The 25,127-nt window shown below is 37.9% G+C and overlaps 3 protein-coding genes across 8 annotated transcripts; 1 reads left to right on the top strand and 2 right to left on the bottom strand.

The window, feature by feature from the left end:
* The first annotated feature begins 53 nt into the window (after window positions 1-53).
* Window positions 54-6,574, top strand: LOC103717254 (uracil-DNA glycosylase, mitochondrial-like). Of its 4 annotated transcripts, none has more exons than XM_039115092.1 (7): window positions 54-450; window positions 538-758; window positions 1,236-1,394; window positions 1,896-1,926; window positions 3,549-3,712; window positions 4,032-4,143; window positions 5,608-6,574. In XM_039115092.1, exons 1-5 carry the CDS (start codon window positions 180-182, stop codon window positions 3,593-3,595), a joined length of 729 nt encoding a protein of 242 aa, XP_038971020.1. In that variant the 5' UTR covers window positions 54-179; the 3' UTR covers window positions 3,596-3,712; window positions 4,032-4,143; window positions 5,608-6,574. The 4 variants fall into 4 exon arrangements, with proteins under 4 accessions (XP_038971020.1, XP_038971019.1, XP_038971017.1 ...); XM_039115091.1 differs by having other exon boundaries at window positions 55-450; window positions 4,059-4,143; XM_039115089.1 differs by having other exon boundaries at window positions 56-450; window positions 3,581-3,712; window positions 4,059-4,143.
* Window positions 6,575-6,934: 360 nt separating this feature from the next.
* Window positions 6,935-9,867, bottom strand: LOC103717264 (pentatricopeptide repeat-containing protein At5g66520-like). Its single transcript, XM_008805586.4, has 2 exons — window positions 7,572-9,867; window positions 6,935-7,326 (listed from the first exon to the last, which is right to left on the bottom strand). The coding sequence occupies exon 1, from the start codon at window positions 9,731-9,733 to the stop codon at window positions 8,084-8,086; it is 1,650 nt and encodes a 549-aa protein (XP_008803808.1). The 5' UTR covers window positions 9,734-9,867; the 3' UTR covers window positions 6,935-7,326; window positions 7,572-8,083.
* Window positions 9,868-11,439: 1,572 nt separating this feature from the next.
* Window positions 11,440-23,819, bottom strand: LOC103717273 (coatomer subunit delta-2-like). Of its 3 annotated transcripts, none has more exons than XM_008805597.3 (12): window positions 23,641-23,819; window positions 23,187-23,249; window positions 22,927-22,966; window positions 21,996-22,219; window positions 21,195-21,437; window positions 19,028-19,199; window positions 17,007-17,308; window positions 15,287-15,473; window positions 15,057-15,210; window positions 13,751-13,813; window positions 13,542-13,638; window positions 11,440-11,698 (listed from the first exon to the last, which is right to left on the bottom strand). In XM_008805597.3, exons 2-12 carry the CDS (start codon window positions 23,187-23,189, stop codon window positions 11,609-11,611), a joined length of 1,575 nt encoding a protein of 524 aa, XP_008803819.1. In that variant the 5' UTR covers window positions 23,190-23,249; window positions 23,641-23,819; the 3' UTR covers window positions 11,440-11,608. The 3 variants fall into 3 exon arrangements, with proteins under 3 accessions (XP_008803819.1, XP_038971015.1, XP_038971016.1); XM_039115087.1 differs by lacking the exon at window positions 23,641-23,819 and adding an exon at window positions 23,385-23,488; XM_039115088.1 differs by lacking the exon at window positions 22,927-22,966.
* Window positions 23,820-25,127: the final 1,308 nt, after the last annotated feature.

Here is a 25,127-nt window from a genome sequence, read left to right as displayed (position 1 = left end):
AATTTATTTTATTTTATTTTATTTTGGTACACCGGCAGCTCACACCACGATAGGGTGTCATTTCCGTAGCTCTCTCTCCCGCCAAAAGACCGTCGTCCGTTCCCGTCTATAAAATCCCACGCCCCATCCCGATCGCGGGCAAGCCTGTCCGTTCCCTCAAAAGGAGAAGAACATTAAAAATGGCGTCTTCCTCCAAAACCCTAGTCGAAATCTTCCAGCCCGCGAAGCGCCTCAAATCCCTCACCATTCCCCCGGAAACCCTAACGCCCAAATCCTCCATGTCTGCCCTCTGCAAGCCCTCTCCCACCGACGGCGCCACCAGCGGCAGCGACCTCCTCCCACCGTCGACCCTCACCCCAGACCAGAAGAAAAGGATCGAGATCAACAAAGCCCTAGCGAGGTCGAAGAGGAATCTCCGGCTCTGCACAGAAAAAATCGAGCGAGCCAAAGGTATTTAGTTGCTTCTATGAGTTTCCGTACAGTTCTTATTGGTTCTTTGAGGGAATAGTGGTGAGTGATGGGCGGTGGGAAATGCAGCTGTGGGGATGGACTATGTGAAGCTGGAGGAGATTTTGGTGGAGGAGACGTGGTTGGAGGCGCTTCCGGGAGAGCTTCAGAAGCCCTATGCCAAGAATCTGTGCAGGTTTGTGGAGAGGGAGGTTCGTGGGAGCGTGCCGATATATCCTCCTCCGTGTCTTATATTCAATGCCCTCCACTCGACGCCCTTTGATCGAGCGAAGGCGGTGATCCTCGGACAGGTATTCTTCTTCCCTCCTCCCAAGTCTTTGCCTTGCACCATCTCTCTTGGTTTCTTTCAGGAAAGAAAGTTTTTTCGCACTATATATTGAGAAGAGAACCGGACGCAGTGCATATTTCTTAGGTCGGGTAGAGGTACCGAAGGTTAACATTGCTTTGCTATCGACCATCTTGTTCCTGACCATAATTCCGTACAACCCGTAGACTTGCTTGCAAAAGAGTACCTTTGATAGCTATGTTTTCTCATTTGTTCTCACTTTTTGTTTTTCTATGTCGATCTAGAGTCTTGTTTCTTAGACTTGGGTTTCCATCCAGGTGGATGTGCTTTGCTTTACTGATCTTTAATTATGTAGAACATCGAGAACATCAAAAGGCCTTGTTTTGTGTATGCAGACAAACTAATAGCACTGTTGGTTCTAATCTTCTCCCTATGTACGCGGATAAGAAGAGCACAAACTAATTAATCTGTTTCGTTTCAGGACCCGTACCATGGACCTGATCAAACTATGGGTCTTGCCTTCTCAGTGCCAGAGGGTATTAAGATGCCTTCTAGCTTAGTCAATATATTCAAGGAGCTTCAAAAGGATGTTGGTTGTTCTGTGCCATTACATGGAAATCTGGAAAGATGGGCTGTGCAGGTAAACGGTGGTTTGATACGACGTGTGTGCTTGTCTTTTTTTTGCTTTTATGACAGTATCATTTGGAGCTTGTTGCTCTTTCATGTACACAGTCTGCATTTAAGCGGTTCTTTATCATCTTCTTCTATTTATAGTTCTTGCTTATAACTATCATATTTGCAGAATTCTATACTGGGTCAAACTTTCTCTAGTTATAATTTTGTTGTGCAATAGCTTGAATTGGTAATAAACTATGAAGAAATCAGAACTCGAGCAATAAGTGATCCTTAGTTTTTTCTTTCTTTCTTTGTTCCCCTTCTAAATTCTGCATTCAGAATATGGGCTTTGATTCTACATAATTTTATTAGCCACTTCTAGTTGGCCAAGCTCAAGGTTTGACATTGGCCATGAAAATTTGTGATATGTCACAAATTTTATATATCTAGGAATAATTCACTCCGAAGCATTTTAGCAGTTGGTTTGATTGTACATCTGTAGGACTAACATGAAATTTTCATGCAGGGTGTTCTTCTGCTAAACACTGTCCTCACTGGTATGCTTCTTTCTCTAAAAGCTTCTTGATAATTCATTTAATATTATTTATCATGCATTGATTAATATAATTTATTGCATTGCCGAGAAATTATTGGTTGAACATCTTAAATTAAGCTTTGCATGGTAATACAGGAATTTTTTGTACTTGTTACCTAGACTGCAGTTACTACATTTTCTAATATAGAGTGCCCAAAGAACTGAGCTTTAAGTTACATCAGAATAGAGTGACAAAAAGAAAAGAAAAGGGGGAATTAATTTGAAAGAACCAAGGAGCTAAGAATTGAAGGGTGAAGTAGGTTTGAATTATCTACAAGGAAGTGTTTCTAAGCATAATCTGACTAGTGTGGTGCTCCACTTAAGAAGTTATGATGCCAAGGTGCATGGACATGATCAGCACATTGTTCTCTAACAAGATGAGAACATGGCTAGAGTAGACAATAAATAATAAAGTCAGTCATCATGCAAAGAGTAGTAGAGGAGGTGTTGTTGTTGATAAGAATTTAAAAGCGAAAATGACACATTAACCTTGTTTCCTCTATGAAAAAAAGACTTTAGCCTAGAATGGCATTCAATTCTAAAAATCAGTATTGGTTTCTCTCACCCATACTGATATGTGTTGTCTGAGTATATAACCATTGAGAACTGATTATGTAGTAGAGTGTAATGACATTAATATCTATAGTTCAAGCATCATAGAACAATAGCATGAGGTCAGTGGTGGTGCTGATTGCTCCTGGAGAAGTGGATGAGAGGACAGAAAAAGGAGAGAGTCATCGGGGCCGTAGTGGTTCATGGGGATGAATATGAAAACCAATGCTTAGTGGAGTGTGTAGTTATTGTAAAGTTGTAACTGTATTTGAAGTGACCATTCACCATTTTGTGGATTAAGCTGCTGAAGACGTTTCAATCTTCTAGCATGCAAAGACATGACCCTTAGATTCTCATATGAAACATGTATTCACAATGTAGTGCCTATAACTATGCCTTCTTTAGTTATGGTAACAAGAATAGCATTACACCCTGCATGTAACGATTACTGTGGGAATGGATCAACTTACATCACCGAGAACATTTAGGCAAGTTTTTTTCTAATTAAGCAGATGTGATTTATGTGGGACCTATGAAAAAACATGAAATAATTCATTTTATAAGCCTTCAGTGACATGTTGTATGCTCTTGAATTAGCAATTTAGTTAGCTGTAGAATGCAGTTGACTTTATGGAGAGAATTTAAACAGTTTGTGTGAGGGCCTTTAACTTCTTAGGAACCTTACATGTAAAATATTTTGGCAATCTTTGACCAACTTTCAGTATTTGTTGATTTTAGATATCTATTTCTGTATCTATAGAGTATAAGTGTCCACAGTATCCTGTTGAATGTTATAGAGGATTCATTACCCTTTGGTGGATGCACCTTAATACGTGATTTTTATTATTCTTACTGCATGATTTCTGTGTCTCGTTTCCACTGCATTTGTATTTTGTACCGTATATTTGCCTTAGTAGCTACACAAATGATTCTCTCGGCTGCATTTGCTTGTGAGAATGTACAACCATTTTGCGGGAACCATCATTCTAGTTGCTAATCAGCATTTTTCTTTTGAGTGGTCGGTACTTTCAGTTTCATCTTTTTCCCTCTCTCTTATCGGTAAGGAACCATCAAGCTAATTCACATGCTAAGAAAGGGTGGGAGCCATTTACTGATGCTGTGATTCAAACAATGTCATGGAAGAAATCTGGAGTTGTTTTTCTTCTCTGGGGGAATTCTGCTCAAGAAAAGTCGAGGTAATTTCTGCTTGTTTAACTCACTTTTCATTTGTGGATTACAGAGATCAGAACAGATATGATTATGAAACAATAGTCAGAGGAGACAATGTTGCTAAAAAGCAGAAAGTCAATCATTAATTGCAACATTTCATGGAAGATGTGTAGGATTACTACAATGAGGATCACCTTTCTTTCTCCTACAAATTTGTTTATTTTAGTCATTCTAAACTTCAGCATTCTTCCTTTAAAGCTAAATGTCGTTACTTTTATAAGCCATTAGGGCTAAACCTTGTCGATTAGAGTTATCAGTAACTCCCTGCATTTATTTGGGTTTCAGTCACATTTATGCCCGTGCTATGTACAGATTGATTGATGAGTCAAAACATCCACATTCTAAGAGCTGCTCATCCATCAGGCCTATCTGCTAACAGAGGTTTCTTCGGATGCAGGTTTGTCTCTCTCATGTTCACAATAGATAGATATTTCCAGCCATTCATCAATTCATTGTTGCAGTTAAGGCTGTAAACTGGTCGGACTTACGCTGTATCCACATCTGAACTTGATAAGAAAAATCAAGTTTGGGTTCAGGTTCGGATCCATCAAAATGAGCAAGCTCCGAACTTGCATCCAAACTCAAGTAAAAATTGGATTTGAATTTTTTAGGTTCCATTTTGCATATGATTTTAGTGCGCAAAACAGTGAAGGGTTAATAATTTCCAAAACTAAAAGGACTTTTATCACAATAATTTATAATCTATTGCAGATTGCAATATGAAGAGCACAATATAAGAAGTGAATGATTGGTTTTGAAAAATTTAATCGCTTTTGAAACATATTTAAATTTCTGTTTTTGTTTGGTTTGATTGAAACAAATCAGAATCTAGATGTCTGTTGGGATTTTGGAAGTAAAATGGCAACGGATGAGAGTTAAGAAGAACATGCATGAGACAAAGGTATAAATCCGGATATGAAAAAAAGAAGTAACACAAATCCCAATTTACTTTATATTCCCATATTTACATATACCGCACACGCATATATATTAGTATTATGTTAATCGGGTTCTTGGATCTAAACATGCCTAAATCTGAGTTTGATTCAATGAGAAATTGGTCCCATATATGGAGTCAGAATTCGATCTGATAGGGTTATCGAAAACTAAATTTGGATCCATACCCGACTTTTATAAAATGACTGGGTTGAGTTGTCGAGTTTTCGGATATCATTTACACTTCTAGTTGCAGCTTCTAGGATACAACATCATGACAATGAATACTTATACTTTACAAAAATTAATAGATGTTTTCACACTTAAATTTATTCAGTCTTTTAAGATAACTTCACACTATATGCATCCTGTCACGGTTGCTGCCTGGAACAATGCCATACCTTCCATCCATCTGCACCCATCAAGAATTCAAGATATTTCAAGGTAATTTGGAATGAAGACCTCCGAAAGGAAGGTACCAACCATTAGGCCAAGCGTTGGCCCTTGTCTTGGCATTGGAAAGCAAAAAAGCAGAAATTGTGACCTCACATAAGGAAGAATGGAAATGTAAGAATGAGAATTTAGCCCATCTTAAACGGTGTTGCCTCGAGCCTTGATTAACTAGCTAAGAGTGTGTAAGTAGTTCGTAAACATAGCTTCCTTTTTTCTTATTTCATCTGGAACTGCTGTCCATCAATATGCTTGCCTTACTTATCGTTTGCTCTTGCTCATTCTGGTTTCTGAACCACCACCCACCCCAAAACCTGCATTAGGGAACATGTATCAATTTTCTCTCAAACCTGTAGTTTTTTAGGTTTCCTGATCCTCAGCCTGTAATTGGGAAGGGTAGGACCAATTGTTTCTTATTTATGTAGCAAAATATCATGAACCAAATCTTCTAACTTAACTACGTCTTCTGCAACAGGCATTTTTCTCGGACAAATCAGATATTGGAGAGATTGGGCCTTTCTCCCATAGATTGGCAACTCTAAGCTAGAAAAGCTCCTCCATGTGCTTGTTGACTGATTATTACTGTCTTATCAGCCATGAACCTCCTAGTCTCCAAGGGTGAGGTTAACTTGTTTGGCCAAATTCTGGACTAACTTGACAGTATTTGATAGATATATTGTTACCATATAATATTATAGCCTAAATTAATATGGCTGGTCATAGCTACCAGCAATTTTCTGACCTTAACTGACCTTGGTTTTGACGAATCTGCAGTACCTATGTATATCTTTCTAGTTGGTTAAAATTTGAAATTTTCTGGGACTTGACAGTTTGCATACAAGCTTTTCTCTTTGGTGGGTAGAAGAAAGCCAAACTTTCAAACGTAGCAGCTAACTCTAATTGCCCCCAAACAAATAGATTTGGTAGAGTCAAATATCTATATGTGATAACACAGAAAGTCACAAAGCAATGAAGACCAAATTATTTCAACATTAAATGAATTAATGAGCATATCAAGGAAAGAAGATAGGAGAAGCAAGTGGAAATAGAATGGACAAAATGGGTACCTTGTGCTTGGGGAAGGGGATCGAACTGGGACTGGTCAAAAGGTGGGGCACTCCAAGAGTCCTGTTCCTCCTTTCAGGGGATCCCAAGCTCCCCTTTGTTGAGAAGACCATCTCTCGCTGACAAATTTTCTCTAGCTTAATATTTGTTGGTTTGAAGGGCATGGAAATATTGGACAAGGGGAGGAGTGGAGGAATCGAGTTGGAGAGTTTGAGAGCAGGATATGTGGCTCCTCTGCTGTTTATTTAGGAGTAACAAGGGGAAAGAGCCAAAAGATAAAAAAAAGAATGACCGTTGGCATTGGAAAATTGCAAGTTGTTCAATTTTTCCCTGGCTAACAAGAGGCTACAATAAGTATCAAAAAAAAAAAAAAAAAACCATCGGGAACAGAGCATGTCTTCCAAGGAGCCGATTAAATTCGGAGGCTGGATGCTCCACGCCTGAATGCGGCTGGTGGAAGTGCTATTAGTCCGCTGGCAACCGGAGTGGTGCTGGGATGAAGTACTCACACATGGGTAACTACGGATGGAAAGGGCACGCAGAAAAGGGCCAGTGAGGATTGCTATGCGGGTGAGGTTCTCCTCTCTCCCCTTCTTTTCTTTTTCTCACCAAAAAAAAAAAAGGAAAAAAAAAAAAAAAAAAAAAAAAGGCTACAATGAGTGGCTTTTTGTACCTGTGAGTCCACCACACCAATAACCGTTAAGGTTCTCCTAACAAGTCCTGCTCGGCTCATGATAGGATAGAAGTACAAATCAAGATTGCCAATATCAAGGGTCCAAGCCGATTGTATGGCTGGTATATTGTCATCCATTAAATAATTCTTACAATTGAATGAAGTGTATGGTGGTAATGGATGCTTTATTAACCATCACAAACTCTCAGTCTCAAGCGAGCATGTCTGTGAAGCAATAGACACTGTTCAGGACAAACAATTATGGATTAATTCACCGAAAACGTTGTCTCCAACACGCCATGTTTCTTTGTTGTGGACCTGTGGTCCAGGTTAATCAGAATCGTAAGCAGAGATTTCCTATAATTCGTGGAAAGATACGATTCAATAAAGAAGAAGATGTCAAGCTCATGGGATCTTCAAACGCCAGGTGAATTTAGCTGCAGAAGACGCAAAATCCTGCATTCCAGAAACATCTTTGAGCAAATAGATGAGAGAATATAACTTTTAGGGAACAAAAAAAATATCAGACTAGGGAAGAGCAGGTGTGATTTCACTGAACAATAAAGGAAAATAAACATCAATAATTACAATCAAATGCAAATGCTACCGCAAATAATTTTTTAACTGGACATCTCCAGCTTTAGTTTATACTTCAGAAAGGAGTATTCAGCCGTATATGAGGAAGCAGAGATCTTAAATACCTTTCGAGCTCCACCAATAGATAGATTAGTGAATGCAGGATGTGTAGCTGTATCCCACCTCACCATTTTTCCAGTCATTGAGAAATATAGGAAAGATGTGCATGGCCATCAATGTGCTTGAGGTATGTACGGTTGAATCCCACCTCACCATTTTTTCCAGTCATTGAGAAATATAGGAAGGATGTCCATGGCCATCAATGCACTTGAGGTATGTATAGTTGAATCCTACCTCACCATTTTTTCCAGTCATTGAGAAATATAGGAAGGATGTCCATGGCCATCAATGCACTTGAGGTATGTATAGTTGAATCCCACCTCACCATTTTTTCCAGTCATTGAGAAATATAGGAAGGATATCCATGGCCATCAATGCACTTGAGGTATGTATAGTTGAATCCCACCTCACCATTCTTCGAGTCATTGAGAAAATATAGGAAGGATGTCCATGGCCATCAATGCACTTGAGGTAAAACACCACCCCCATTGCCCAAGATGGGGCATGCGTAGCTCCATCAGTCAATAGGTATAGACTCCAATAGTGCAATGTGCATGGGTCGTGCATTCCTCCAATCTAAACTGTCTTCAGATGACCTTAGCTGCTTGTCCATCCCCTTCATCGTAGACACGATCTCATCCATACGGGAGTGAGACCAATCTCCAGAGACAAACTCACAAGCCACACCATCCACCTCGATCATGCTACAACCAGGCACCTTCTTCACCTTCTTCTCCTCCATCCCCTTCCTCACTTTCAAGACATCCTCCCACCTATAAGCCGAGGCGTACATGTTTGAAAGCAAAACATGCACCCCACTATGATCGAGCCCCAACTCTACTAAACTCTCCACAGTTTCCTTGCCCAATTCCACCTCCCCATGCTCTCTACAAGCATTTAATAAGGCTCCTAAAACATAGGAGTCAGGCTCCATCGGCATCTGCCTCACTGCCCTCTTTGCCTCCTCAAGCAACCCTGCCCGGCCCAAAAGGTCGACCAAGCAGCCATAATGCTCGACTCCTGGTCTGATCCCGTAGACCCCATCCATGCTTGCAAGGATCTCCCTCCCTTGATCCACCAGACCCATTCGACCGCAGGCGCTGAGGACGCAAATAAAAGTGACCTCATTTGGCCTCACCCCTTCCTCTCTCATCTTCAAGAACAAATCAATCGCCTTCTCGCTGTGCCCGTGATTCGACAACCCCGAGATCATGGAAGTATAGGCGAACACATCTCTCTCGGACATCGCATCAAACACCTGAAGAGCGGTTTCTATGCTCCCGCACTTGGCATACATATCTATCAATGCGGTTCCCAGAACCCTATCTAGTTCCATCGTATTCCTCTCCACGAAGGCATGAATCCACCTCCCCTGGTCCAAAGCCCCAAGAGAACCACAGGCGGACAGAGCACCGACGATCCCCGCATGATTAGGCCGAACCCCGGCAAGCTGCATCTCGTTAAAGAAATCCAATGCCTCTCGAAACCTTCCAATTTGCGAATAACTAGTGATCATGGCGCTCCAGGAAACCGCATTTCTTTCCGGCATCCGATCAAACAGCTCACGAGCAGCATCAATCCGTCCGGATTTCGCGTACCCACTGACAATCGCCGTCCACGAGATCACATCTCGATTCGAGCTCCCATCGAACAACCTGCGAGCGGAATCGATATCGCCACAGGAAGAGTACACGTGGATCAAGCCATTCTGCACGAAGTCATACGGCTCCCACCCGAGTTTTACGATCTGGGCGTGAAACTTCTGCCCGTCGGAGAGTGAGGAGAGGTCGAGGCAGGCGCGGAGGATGAAGGAGAAGGTGTAGTTGTTGGGCGAGAAGCCGGTGGAGAGCATTTGCTTGTAGAGGGAGAGGGCTTCCAGGGGTCGGTTCCGATCGACGTGGGCTCGGATCATGGTGTTCCAGAGGAAGGCGGAGCGGCAGGGGAGGCGGTGGAAGAGGAGGCCGGCATGGGCGAGGTCGCCGCGAGCGGAGAGGGCTAAGAAGGCGACGAGCTTGCCGGCGGCGTAGGGGTCGGCGATTGCGCCGGAGACGAGGAGGTGGGCGTGGATTTGCTCGGCCCCGCGCAGGGAGAGGTGGGAGTGGTAGAGGAGGGAGAGGGTACGCTTGTCGGATTTCAAGCATTTGGTGATGCGAGGAGGAGGGAACATTAGACGTCGGAAGCGGTTTGCTTCGCTTGGCCCTTCAGGAGATCACATAAGCCTCGACCCACTTGGCAATATCAGTGGACCAGCACCAACAGCAAACAGCAACAACATCATCACTAACAATATATTAGCATCATAATAATTTTACTTGTTATGCTTTTTATAATCAACCAAATCAAGTTTTGGCCTGCTCTTTGCTCACCATATTTTACCACCATATCTAACAGCATTAGATGATATAGATACATAAAAAAAAAAGAGATACACATGCAAAATAAGCAAAAAAATATATTTTGGTAAATTATTTGAACACGAGAATGGATATTAGATTCCCATAAAAATAGACAAAAAAAAAAAAACCCAAGAGAGGGCTTGAATATCATTTTCTCTAGCCTCGAGTATGCAGCTGAATAACAATATAAAATTTTCATATATTATATTAATAATCGCTCTTAAAATATCTTATAATACTTCATTATCTATTACATGCACAACATATTGTTAGTAGAGTCTTTTATATAATATTAAATTATATAATTATATATAAATATATTCATAAAATATATTATATTGATATTATGTTATTGTAGAGAATGAGGATCAGTAAGCCAACAACAAAATAGTTTGGGAAAGAATAGATATGATTATGACTCATATTATGTTATTAACGTATTTTAATATTAACATTGTATGTTATATATTATATTAATGACATAGTTGATTTTATACTATAATATCAATGATATTATTATTGTGTCATATTATATATATTATTAAACTATTTATAGACTACTTATATTTGTATTATTTTCAATCATAATAATATTAATTTTATCATTCATATCGATGTTGGTAATATTATAAATAATATATTATATAATAATTAAATTAGTTATATAATATTATATAATTGAAGATCACTTTATGATCATAAGACTAATATTAATATTATATAATTTAGTAATGCAAATATTTATTGTATTTGACTATTTTAATATATCATTAATACATATTAGAATATTATATAGTTTAAATAACTATAGATTATATAGTATTATATATTATATGTTGTATTGTTTTATTTATATATTAATATTATATAGAGAATCATTAATATGATATATATATATATATATATATATATATATATATATATATATATATATATATATATATTCTAATACTATTATCAAAATAACTAAAATAGACATTATTTTATTATTAATATTATAATTTTAATAGCATTAGTATTGATGCTAATAATAATATTGTTATTAGGTAGGACCACGCAACGTATTAATAGATAAATATTACATTATATTGTTTTATTTATATGTACACTATTTAGATAATCATTATCACTATATTGTATAATATAATCTAATATTATTATTAGTATTATAACATTCATATTGCAATATTACTATAATTAATATTTACTATTGAAAGAGTAATAGTTATATATTATATCATATGCCTTCTGTTTTATTGTCTAGTATTTGCCTGAATCGACATAATCATTTACGACAAGCCCCACCAACGGATAACGGATTTTCTGGAAACTGGTTTTCCGTTGCAAAATAGTTTTCCATTCCTGATTTCTATTCCCAACAACCTATTCTTTCAAACCCATTGCGTACTTTCTGTCCCAGTAATCATCCAACAAGATAAAAAAAATAAAAACATATTAAATCCGTTAAAAAAATTAAGTGCACAAAATTGAAACCCCACATGAATGGGGTTCATAAAATTAATTAAATCCAAAATCTTGTTTCACTGCAGAGATTCATAAATACAAGAAATAAAACAAAGGCCCTACACATTCAGGGCAAATTAACAGACCAGTTCAATGCCACAAATCATAATTTCCATCATAACTCAAACTACTTGGTAAGTGTCTGTAATCATCTGAATCCTCTGTGAAAACTTCAGTGGCGCATTGCTTCTGAGTGGCATGACACCAACAACCTGCAATAAATTTGCAACTCTCGTGTTAAAAACTATGTATGGTTTGACAATTAATTACCTGTCAGCATCAAGCAAACATAATAGAAAAGGATATCATATAAGATGAACAGCCCAAAGTTATCATGAGTACTTGCATCTTGGCCTGACAGATGAATCAAATACATAATCCGTACCCTAAGAGCAATAGATGCTTTCCCATCTGCTTTCACCAGCAAATGAGATTTATACAATCATGAAGGTGGGCCATGTCCTTATCCATATAGATATATAAGTAGATAACAGAGGATATCAAAAGACCAAGTAAACAAAGATTTCTGATGATACATGTTTTCTTAGAAGATGTGATGTAGGCTTATTAGACTAGATGACGGGTGACACATTGCAATCGTGGGACAACATTTGAGAGGACCAACCATGAAGATTAAATGGCGGACACTAATGGTATAGCAGAATCAAAGATGCAGTTTAAATTAAGGGGCAAGATTACTTAAGTTTTGGTCTTGAAACTGAAAATCTATCATAAACAAGGATGAGGATATTTTATATTGAAGGCAGGAAGGACAAATGTAGTAGTTCCGTGCATAAGTATTGCCATATTGTGTATTCTATAAATTGCATAAAGAATTGAGATGAAAATTTTAGAAGATACATGAAAAACTATGGATGAGAATGTTTAAGCAGCGATAAAGATCATCACTATAGCATAAGTTCTACCGAAATGCAGGTCCATCAAAAGAAGAATCACATTAGAAATAAGTACATAGAAAAAGTTTAAAAGTAACAGAATAGATGATAAAATAGGAGCAAGTAATGGAAAGTGGTTCGGATTTACCTAAAGCTGGCCAAAAACAAGTGAAAAAGGTAGATGTCTCAAATTCAAATTGCAGCCTGGTTCTAAAAGAGGTGGATTTGGCACTGATAGACAGGTTTGTCCATATTTCTTTTTAACTTAGTGGTATGTACATGTGAAGAATATTTGAAGTTTACAAAACAATTATCTAGCAAACCATCTAGCTTAAGTCGCATGGAGAGAAGAGGCCAAGGGTTATTTTACTTATTTAGCTGGTAAACTAACTGCAGTCAGAAAAGCATACAGGCCGGTCACTTCTACACTGTTGACATGCCAAATGTACAGTGGGATTTCCTTTTCCGAAGGCCATTTCTCCACTTTGCAAACAGTTTTCACTATGTAATGCGTGCGATAAACCTACCAATGTGTGCATGTGAAAATGAAAGCACTTGATTTACTTAGAACAAAGAAGATTTAAATTCAAAATATATAGTTTTAGCATTTACTCTGTGATGTCTACCAGTTAGCAAAGCAACAAAATCCTGAGAGGTCTTTAATATCAACCGAAGAGCTTCATTGCATCTACACCGTTTTAGTTTGTGATCCCACTGAAGATTTTGAAAAAAAATCATATGGCCAGCTCTCCACATATGATCCAACAAAGTCTGAGGGCACTTCACACATAGCTCTCCACATATATGCTAGCTCACAACAATAACATCATTGTGAATAATCTGGTGGAAAATTCTTGGCCATGGCAACTTTGGACAAGCGAGGGGCTTGCCATTAAATCTGAAAGACAAATAGATGGGCAGGGAGGTTCACCTTATTAATGTAGTTCAAGCTTGTGCGGCAATGGAGCCACCCTTCCAAGTTTCTTCAGACTTGGAAGGAGTGTTGAGGGAATAAGGCAAAAATTGATTGTGGAATTTTACCCATCTCTAAACACAAACTATATGCCTAAGGACAAAACAGATTACATTTTCCAAGAATCTATAGTAAAAGCAATATAAACAACAATAGAAACTTCCAAAAATGTCAAAAGTTTCTAACCTTCACATCACTAAATGTGTTTGCAGCAGTAAATCTGATGTTGATGGGGAAGAATACTGCTGGATCAGCTGGAGGCACAACAAACTCCATTGATCCACTGTTAAGAACAAGAAATAAAATAATCCATCAATTTCTAGCATTGATTTGTTATGACTTAATTGAATCAAAGTGTTTTAACACATTAACTGGAAACCACATGCTTGCTGTACCTGCGATTGGAATGATCAATAAGAAGAATAAACCACTCCAATGTGGAACTCCTGGGGTCATACCTGAAATTGAAGATATTAAAAAAATCAACTGTTTGAAGCACTAAGAATAAATACATCCATAAAAAATTTTAATTACAGACAGACGGCCAATATGGCGACATCTGCATCACAGCACCCTGGCCATGAGAAGATGTCACCACGCTGAAAAATTGTTCATCTGACAATTTAGCATCTTCCATGTCATCCCTACCACTGTCTTTCGGTAGCACTTCATGCTCAATCTTGTATCTCCTACCACTTGTCTCAACAACTACATTTTCACAGAAAATCCTCTCCCCTTTGGCATTTATCTTGTCCTGAAAACGCCTGTTGATTCCTTAACAAAGTTTTGTTGGACAAATTTTATGTACTAATTGCACCATTGATCTCTTCGCCTAGTTTTAATTTAATAGATATGATTTGCTGTATGCCATGGTTAGAATTCAACCTTCTGAAAGGCGTTCAAGTATCAAAGTAGCTGTATTTCAAATCCCTCTTTGTCTGCACTTTTGAACCCCAATATGATATCCACAGTCTAATTTTTCTATAAAAACCCTACTATTTGCTATTTCGTGATAGTTGGAGGGTACCACGTCTTTCAAACCTCCATTAGAGAACAGCCTCAGCACAAATGGCCCATCTGCATTACACATAGTAATCACAGGCTAGAAGCAAAAGTACTCAACATGTTTCTGTCTGGGTGAAAGTAGCTAGAAAAGCACAAATAATTTCTTCATGCTCACTCAACTGAGGGCATCAATTGGAACAAGGGTGTTGTCAGACTATCCTTAGAAATGGCATCTAATCAGAAAGAAAGGAAAAAACTCCAAAAATGTAAGCAAGGATTTTCCAGTAACTAGACGTTTATCCGATAAGACAGTCGCAACTCAAGACAGAAAGTTGGATAATTTTCTAATATAAGTATTGAATAGCACCCAATGAATGAAATTGTATATTAAAAAAATATTACTCAAAGAACTGGCGATCAGTTCTGAAAAAAATAATACAGAAATTGATGCTGATTTAAATAACAGATAAAAAGCATTGCTAATAGTTCACTGAAACACTCCCTGTTTAGAGAAGGAAATCATAAACTATGTTAGAACATGCGGATATCAAGATACCCAAGCATATAAACTCCTATAACTATCTATTTTACTGATGAGTTTATGTCTTTTATTTCCATTCAAAATGTCAGATACAGATCTCAACCTAATGCTGCCAATCTTCATCATTAGGGGTACCTAAATTTCAAAATGCTTACCTCCATTCTCCATCAATCTGCCTTACACTTGGTTGCTCCCGAAGTGCAGGAAGAGGTATGGATATCACAACATTTTGCAAGTCAAACATTTCTGAACCTTCATACTCGATGTTAACAAAAGTTTCATTTCCAGAAACTGAGGGCCAGCAGTTGACTGCAGGTAAATAAGTAAATAAATAGAAGTCTAGAGTTTAACATCAACATTTTTGATAGTACAATATATTGCTCACCAGTTAGTGGCAGAGCGGCCTCATCCATGCCCTGAATTCTCCATTTCATTAGACCAACATCGTTTTGACCAGCTGGGAAGGGCCTGTTTGGATCTTTCAAGCCTATAATATGCTTGCTGTTAAATAACTCTTTATTGATGTTCGGATGAGTCTTGAAGCTAAGGCCTGGTACGTCTTGGTTCTCAATCTGCCAATAAGATGAGCACTTACCAGAACAATTCTCCAATTGTGGAGCCATATTTTTACAAAAGAGGTTTTAGAACAACAGAGGACAAATTAAGATTACTTCTATAAGCAGCATTTTCAATAGACGAGATTTAAGGGGGCATAATTATGCAAACAACTAATCATTTGTAAGAACATGATTACGAATTCATAAAAACACTTGCATCTTTGATTTTTTTTTCCAAAACTCCACCTTTCCTAATCTCATGTTTTAAATGTTAAAGAGAATATATCCATCAGAGAGAGAGATGGAAAAGTTTCTTCCCGTCTTATATAATATTAAGATTAAATTTCTTGTCAACCTTCCTTTGAACTGAAAATTGAGAACCAAGATTCACGTACTATAAATCTACATTTTATATAGATATTATTTTCCTAAATCTCTTAATTGTCCATCATATGTCAGCCTGCAATTGATATTTCCCATAGACTGGGTCCCAAATAGACTTCCACCATTCAATGCCAACAAATGTGCATACAAAAGATACTACATTGAGTTAACACTAAAGGCGCTGGAACCTGTAAAGTCCATAGCAAGTATATACAATCAGGCACACACTTTCATCATAATATGATCCCAAGCAGATGCTACATTTTGTCAATCTGATGGCAAAGTCAGATCTCCGAAGTCAACGTACAAGAAGATTAGGCTTGTAGTTCAATCAGTGGCATAAGGCTTGTTTTTATTTCTCTACGGAGAATATGCCTTACTATGTATCTCCAGAATCATAATATTAGCTCTTACTTCCTCATGGCCCTTGAAGTGTAATCACTTCTTAAGATTATTTATCCCCAAGACAACCAAAGCCAAGAAAAGGTTAATATTCAACAATTTGAAACTTTTGCCGAGTACATTATGAAAAAAAAAAAAAGAAGATTTTGCAAGACAAAAGTGAGGTGGATAAGGTAGTGATTCATGATGGTGATAGGAATAAATACAAGAAAGACCTTTAAAAAGGAGAACTTGTAGAATAAAAAATACAAACATTTAAATACAATATAAAACTCAACATCAACAAAAAAGAAATAGTTCATGACTTGCAAGTTTTCCCATTAATCAAATTTCTGATAAATTTGATTAACAGTAGTTTTATTATCTCATGATAAATTTGAATATTTATGAATTGTATAATAGTCTGATGAAATCCAATACATAATCAACATGTACAAATTTTCAGAAAATGGTGAATTTCCGTTGCTGATAGGTATGACATAAACAGGAGGGTGTTATTTACTGCACTAGGGACAACATGCAATTGAATCTCATGAGAGATATTTTTCCCCTCAAATCAGGTTTGAGGAAAGAGAAGAAGTATTAGAGGACCCCTAATGAAAGACTGAGGAGAATAAGGGATGAATTCATTTCACATGTTGCAATGAGCATTTGAAACTTAAATAAGTGTCCGATCATAAATGACTGCTTGGACATGCATGCCCACAGACATACAAAAAGAGAGAGATGCCTAACGACTTAGGAAAGAGAGAGAGGGAGAACCTGAAATTGGATAAACCCATCTTCTTGGTTAAGAATTTGTAGAGAGAGTGTGCCTTGAACATCAAAGTTACTAACCCCACCATCCTTCTTAATCATAACACTAAGCCTCTCTTCAATGGTCAATGTAATGGGATCAGTTGGTGGAAGAGGTGACTTTGACTGTATAGCACTTGGTTGCACATCCTCAAGAATAACTTCCCCTTCGGCTTTTAATGATTCTAAAAATTGATTTGTCCGTTGTGTTTTGCCTAGCTGCATACCAAGGCCTTTTGGAGGAGCAGTAGCTGATGCAGAAGGATGACCTGGTGATCCAGATTGAGTCTTCAGAAAAAGAATTGACCACAAAAAATCAAACATTTAACAAACAGGAACATCCTCGGTTAACAAATTAGTTGCATTTTCCATTCAGGATACATTTTTACCTTTGGCTAACAATAGAGTATCATTACTGTGCCTAGCAAAGAAAAGAAAATTAGGTTCTGCTAGGGACAATGCCAAAAACAACTAGTAATGACAAGGATGACAGCCGTATGTTATCTCGCATTTAATATTGTGGCTGTGATTCTATAATAACAATAAAAGGATTTTTTTCGATGTATGATGTGTGAAGTTCCGTGGTAGATTTTTTCGAGAATTATTTGCAGTATTATATAGGTTTCCATAAGTTTATTAAGCCTATAGCTTGTTAAATTTAATCTGCAGAACAGAATAGCACATAGTATGATATCAATATTTCATATGACGGTGAGTCATAGTACAGCAGTAAGGTTTAGTGGGGCAATCAAGCTGAATTCGAATCGATTCAAAATATTCAGGCTCAAAAATGAGCCGAGATTGATTGAGACTCAATATCCAAGCTTGAAATTGACTCAATCAGAAAAAAGCAATGCTCGAGATCAACTCGACTCCAATACCAACCAAGCTATACTCAAGCTCGAACTTGAGCCTTGGTCATAATTAAAAATATGGTTAAAAGTTAGAAGTTAGGTCAAATTACAAATATAAATATTATATTTAAAATATTAAAATAATAATATATATTATATATAAAAATAATAGTATTCTTAAAAATATATACTTGACTAGGCTTATGAGTCTTCGATCTGAGTATTTTATTATTCGTGCTCAACTAAAAAAAGCAATTCAAGCTACTCAAGCTCGGTAATGGTCGAATTTAGTCAAACTTGGACCCGAGTCGAGCTCGAGCAGCTTGCGAGCTCCTCGACTCGTTTGCGCCCCTAGTAAGGTTGCTTCAATGTGGCCTAGAGGTCACAAGCTCAAAACATGAAATAACCTCTCTACGTGCGGTGGAAGTCTTGGTACATATTAACCTCCTCAAACCCTGCAATGGCAGGAGCCTTGTGCACCAAGCTGCTCTTTTTAATAATTTCAATATTTCATATAATAAGTCATGCATGAATAAGATGGTATTCGACTTATGGAAACTTGAATCCATACAATGAGATGATGTTGCATTAACTCAAACATAGAATACATGGATACTAATAAGCTTGTGATGCAGCACCATATCGCTCATTATCTTTTTTTTCGGATTCTGAAAGTAGACCATTTGCACACACATTTTAATAGGGTTTAACATTTCTAACACAGAATCGGGTTACTAGTTGATGTCAAATATATCCATTCGGGGGATTAAAGAATTATCCATCTGAAACACTCATTACCAATAATAACATTATCGAAAACCAAAAGAATAGACAACAAAACAACCAAGAAATATGCAAAAAGAAAATAAAACAAATACTTCAGCCACAAATAGTAGAAATATTCTTTCCAAAAAAAAATTGAACCCAGGTGAGATCAACCCTTGAACCCAGGTCCCTGGTACCAACCCCAAAAGACTTCACAAATGGCACTAGATGGCACCCACAAATCAGAGTCAAAACAAAGCGCTATTTGAGCCTATAACCAGCCACCTTTACAATAAATATTGAATATTATAAATTATTATAGTGCATGCTAAGGTTGTTCATATGAGTCTCAGAGGCATTAAAGCATACCTTTGGGCTTGCTAGAGAGGGAATCCATATCAGTGCTCAATCCAAATCCAGAACCACTTCCAAAACCAGTTCCACTACTGGAGATATTCATATCACTAAAGCTGCTATCAAGTCTTAGAGGACCAGAAATAGACGACGTAAACCCTCCTTTGTTGCCTTTGTTTTTCTCATTCTGCAAATTAATGTACACAAGCAAATATAGAAAAAGTTATAAATGTAATAGGTAAGTCAATGTTGCTGAACACTATTATACATGAAAACTCTCTCAAAGTTACAATTACAAATGTACAAATGGCAACGAAAATAACAAAGTGAATGTATATCAAAGTATGGTTTTGCGTTCCTTCCTATCACACCCTTGACCAAATTATTTTAAGGAAAGTCAAGAGAGAAATGACCACCTACAGAAAACTTGCAGCATAGTGGCTTACTAGAAATAACCTGCATCCTAAACCAGATTTGGAAGCCGTCCTAACTAGTGGATGTACAACCTTCCACTTCCTATAATAGATTTGGAAGTTGTTCTCTATGAGATAGTAGGTGGTTAAACCTTCAGCAAGTTATTAGTATGTATGATGCCATTTACGATTCTGTACTTAATTAAATGGAAGATAAACTAATCTTTTCTCAGCCAATATCCGCATAGATGAATCTAACACTATCCTTTTTGGAGCCCTCAATTAGAGTTACATCATAAAAGTCTACAGTCCTTTGATTTTATCTAATGTCAAGAGCAAGGTCTACTGAACCGGTCCATTCAAGAGTAGCGAACCAACCAAATGGCTAGTGGCATGGTTAGACATGTCTATTTAGTTTGCCTCCCCTCCCCCCATGCTCGCGATCCTCAACAATGCTCGTCCTCCCTGTGCTGACGTCACCGATATACGTCCCTCCTTTTTTCTCTCTCTTATGCGCACGTGTGGGATTAGGGTTAGGGTTTTGAACCCTCTCTCTCTCTCAACTCCCCCACCTCTAACGACGAGGGCTTTCGAGCCCTCTCCCTCCCTCTCTTTTCCTCTCTATCTCCCTTCCTCACTCTCTTTTTCTCTCTCTCCTCCCTCTCCCCCTTCCTCTTCGACTCTCGCTATGTTGCTACGCCTTAAAATGGCACGATACAAACCCGTACCAGGTAGTATGCCCTCCAAGACTAGTTTGGCGAACTTTGGACAAAAGTGTTGGAACATATCTTAAGCTCATCCTAGCCAACCATACACATAAAAATTCCAGCTAAAAAAATAACTCAAATGATAGTTTTGATCATGGTTTGTCGTACCGCCCGGTTACTGGCCCGAACCGGGCGGTACAGGACATACTGTACCGTACCATTTCAGTATCGGTACCCAGTATATGTGGCATATCGATACTCGGTACGTCGAAAAGATTCTATACCCTACTGTACCAACATAGTGCTAGTGTAGCATCAGCATGGAGTTCAGTACTGATACGACGAACCTTGGTTTTGACTTATAAATAATTATGAGGATAATCAAAATGGTGACACAACGATTAATCAAATGGAACACAAGCTGCTTCTTTGCTAGCTAATATCTATATGGATGAATCTGACATTATCCTTATCGGAGCTCTCACGTTGAACTACATCATAAAAGTATACGGTCATTTGACTATTATCTATGTCAAGAGTGTCAGAACATATCTTAGCCTTCAGATACCTGGTTCATAAATTTCCAACTAAAAGAACAACTGAAATCATAGTTGACTTATGAATAACCATGAGGATAATCAAAGAAGAGACATAAGGATTAGATTTTATACATATGGAATGGCCAATTATGCAGACAGTCATCCTTGTAATCCGATAAAAGGATTTTGGAAATTGTGATAGAAGCAAAGAACTTCAATCCAAGCACCTCCACTAGTAAAATTCTATAGCTGAATAAGCAAGGTAGGTAAATACAGGAATCAAGAACAACCTTGAGCATTGTGGTCATTTCATTCAACTGGCACTTCTCAGAAAAACTGTACCATATAATACAGGTCCAGCAATTAAAGCATTCTCTTATATATGACTCAAAAGCATAATTTCATCATTATGAATCTTGAGCTAGTATTATTTGAAAATAATTTTGTTTCACATGCTGATAGACTTTGCTAACCAAAAAGAGAGAGAGAGAGAGAGAGGGAGAGAGAAAACAGCAAATCTTACTTTCTTTCTATCAATCTCCCTAGCACTTTCAGCCATATGTTTATTAGCTTCCCTGATCTTATCCTCCTTGGCCATAATATGCAATCTTTCTTCATGACTCTCCATCTCACAGTATTGTTTAACCTGTGCAACTGTCACATTTTCCTTATGCCCCAGAGAGATGGCTTCATCAAAAGCAAATACCAGCTCAAAAGCCATCTTGCATATACCCTCCTCGTCTAAAGAATGTGAATATTCAGGTACCTTAAAACAGCTTAAGGAAACCAACATTATGAGTTTACAAATAATAAATATGTATGAGATATACTGAAAATTTCATAAGCGATGATAAAACATGTATAGTGGGTGGGAAGAAAAGGTAAAATCATGACCATAGTCAACAATCATTAGCCTGTCAATCATTTGAAGCAAAAAAAGATACTATATTATGCTCCAATTATTAGGGTAATTCAATTTTAAATACTTCCAGAAAATAATACCCCATTATAACCAAATTGGACTTCAGCACGTGAGCACTGATGAATCTAGAAAACTAAGGCATGTTCCACCACCAACATGCATTAGATTTTAAATTTGCCAAGAAAGAATTTCACAACCTTCCAACATAAAGTTTATAGGCAAGTATTATGAGAAATACTGATAAAGAACCCACATCAACATCAAAAAACCAGTTTACATGCATATGAAATTGGTGCGGTTCTACCGTAGCCCCAATGGCACCAAGCATGGAATAGCACAATGTGAACTATTATCAATCTATAATTGTGCTACGATCAGAAGATCAGATATCTTAAAGGATACAAGTTTGGATAGTAGTCTCAGTGTCTCCAAGTCTTCAAGAATATTACTTTGTTTGTTTGTAACAAGAAGCAGATAAAGAACGTCGATAGGTTGGTAAACATAGCGCACGTTCTCAGTTTCGACATAGGTATGTTGTTTTCCTGTTCCCACCAACTTTGGAAATGCTGCAAGCAATCCTTCTACTCTTATTCGAGACATATCCATAAATTGCCTCGAAACAAGTACTGCAATTAAGTCAAAAAGAAATGAAAGTCATATGGCAATAATCTCAGTTTATGATGAGATGGTACCAAAGAAATGTAATTAAAAAAAAATGATGATGATGACAAGAGAAGCTAATCGTGTATAATGTCATAAGCGAGAGCAAATCCTATCTCGGGGGAGGGGGGGAGCCCAGTTCAATGATAATGTTCTTCAGAACAACCATAACAGTGTAATATCAATACTAAGAAACGGTAAGTAAATCAACCTACCATAAGCGATTATCATAAAATCCTAAAAAGTTTATCATTATAAAGAAATATTAGATGCTATTCAAGGGAAACATTTTTGCTTCTAGTTTCTTTAGCATTTACCCAGTAGAGTGATTTCTGTTAAAATGGAAATAACCATTAAAGTTATAAAGTCAGAAATTCCATGAGTTGTCTTCTTTTTTTTTCCCAAAAAAAAAAAAGAACATTCACCACTTTACCTTGGATACGTTTTTTTCCCTGCTATATCTCTTTATCCCTTCAATTTGTGCATTGTGGAGCCAAAGGTACCAACCTTATTGACTATTTTGGTTTTTTTCTTATTTTATCGAGTTCTAGCAAGGCAGTTGAGATCTTCCATTATTTAGCAGAGTGAAATATATTCAAATAAAATAATGGGAAATACCAAAGTCAAAGCAGAATAACAGGCAAACAGAAATTCAAGGCAATATGAAACTCGCCTTTTCCAGACTTAGTTATGATAGAAGCTGCAAGAACCACCTGTTCACCATAGAAAAGATTCTCAGAACAGAAATTTGTGGACGATTACTTATTAATTTTAGGGCGAGAACAAATTTTCAATTATTTAAAAGGCTCGATCCTGAAAAGACAAACTTAATGTGCCAACTTTAATCATCACTGCATTTATAATCAAAACTTTGCAATTATAATTTTACCCTATCCATCGAAGAACGTGAGAGAATAGAAGGTTACTCCGTACCATTTCGAAGGAATGAGCGCCCTCACAATAAGCAATTGTAGATCTTCTCAACGAATTACGCACCTAGAAAAAAACGAATTAAGTAATGTCAAATTCAATTTTCCATAGATCCATTCTCAGGATAGAAACACAAAAATGGAATTCAATTTTCACCAAATTGTATAAAAAGAGAGAATTTGCACTAGGATCATCGCTTACAGGCGCAACGATGCCGCTAGATCTAAGAGAACACCAAGAATTTAGATCCATTCTTGTGTTTTTTTCTGGATGGAACTCAAATTTAGATCATCTAATGAAGCGACATAATTCAAGACCAACTGCACTAACACCTAATACCAAAACCTTCCAAAAGAAAGAACGATTTCAAGGAAACCCTAGTGCTCGAAACTGAAATCAACACGAAGATATAGAAAGGCGAAAAGACGAAGAAAGGGAGGGAGAGAATAAATCTTGCCTGAGATCTGAGATCTAGAGATCTCAGAAAGCTCCCTAGCGGGAACTCTGAAGAGAAAGGGGGGGCGAGAGAGAGACGGAGATGGAGACTGGCGGAGGAAACGACGCCTGGGTCTCGGATCCCGGTAGCGAGAGGCGTCGTCCGGGGTGGTCGTCGGAGAACTCTGATTCTCGGGACTCGGGGGGGGGGGGGGGGGGGGGGGGGGGGTGGTGTCAGAGGGAAACGGAGTGGGCCCTTCTCGGGGCTTTTAGTGTGCGCACGAATCACGGTGCAACGTATTTGATGTGTCGTAAGTTGGTGACCGTACGATCGGGCGCTGATTTATTTCCATGCACATCGTCTGATTTCGATCAGATAGCTGTTTCTGGTGTTTGACGCGTCGCTCGCAGGAAAAGTTTGGTAATACGATTTAGCCCGCAAGAGAGCGGCCCATAAAATCTTGAACGTACCTGGGGCTTAGATCGTCTAATATACCTAATCTAATCTAATATTAATATATATATATATATATATATATATTAAAATAGAGGCTTTGGCAAAGCCCTCTACCTGCCATCTGTACATAGTGTATATAAAAATAAATTTTTTATTTAAAAATATTTTTAAAAAATTAGAAAGTATTTTTTAGCCTTTCCAAAATTTTCCAAACAGAATTTAATTCTACGCGTGGTACCCATTCAGAGGCCTAACGAGGTAGGTAATTATGCGGAAAAAAAGAATAGTAAAGGCAGATGTGGCCCAAAGTGTGCTTCCTGCAGCCCAGTTTACATAAAGTCAATGCTATTTACGAGGTCACGAAAAAGATGGTGGGCCTCGTGCCTTTATGATAGCAATAATAACCCTCGGCCGTTGCCAGTTTCAGAATTGAATGGTGCTCAGTTTTGGGGTTTTAATAGGATCGAATTTGGAGCTTAGATAATTTGAAAAAATATAGCATTTAATTTGTGTTGGTAGATCTCTCTGCATATATACACAGTCATCTGCCACGTGTATCATTGTATTTATTTCCACACGAAAAAAATTTTGGGGCAAAGAAAAGCTCCGCGTTGATTTTCCCGGGATCTCCTTCCTTCCCTCTTCTTCTTCTTCTTCTTCTTCTTCTTCTCCTCTTTTTCTTTTCTTTTTTTTTTTTTTTTTTTTGATAAAAGCGGCATTTCATATAGCTCTAACTTGAGTACATCCAGCCATATCAAAAGAAAGTAAAGCATACAGGATAGGAGGAATATCTCCTACAGATGTCTATGTGACCTCCCCAGAATGCCGGGCAACAAAAGAGGCAACCCAGTCTGCTGCACTGTTTGCCTCCCGGAAAACATGTAACGTCCGGAAATCACTCGACTCCTGCGCCAATCTCCGAATCTCACTGATGAGAGGATGACCATCACCATATCTGTCCACTCCCCGAATCCACTCGATCACCACAGAGGAGTCCCCCTCAAGGCATATATGCTCAGCACGAAGTACCCGCCTCGCATAGGATATCCCCT

The sequence above is a fragment of the Phoenix dactylifera genome, chromosome 17 (assembly GCF_009389715.1).
Source record: "Phoenix dactylifera cultivar Barhee BC4 chromosome 17, palm_55x_up_171113_PBpolish2nd_filt_p, whole genome shotgun sequence".
Classification (NCBI taxonomy): Eukaryota; Viridiplantae; Streptophyta; class Magnoliopsida; order Arecales; family Arecaceae; genus Phoenix; species Phoenix dactylifera.
Note: the sequence above shows the minus strand (reverse complement) of the source record. Positions and strands in the feature narration are given on the sequence as shown.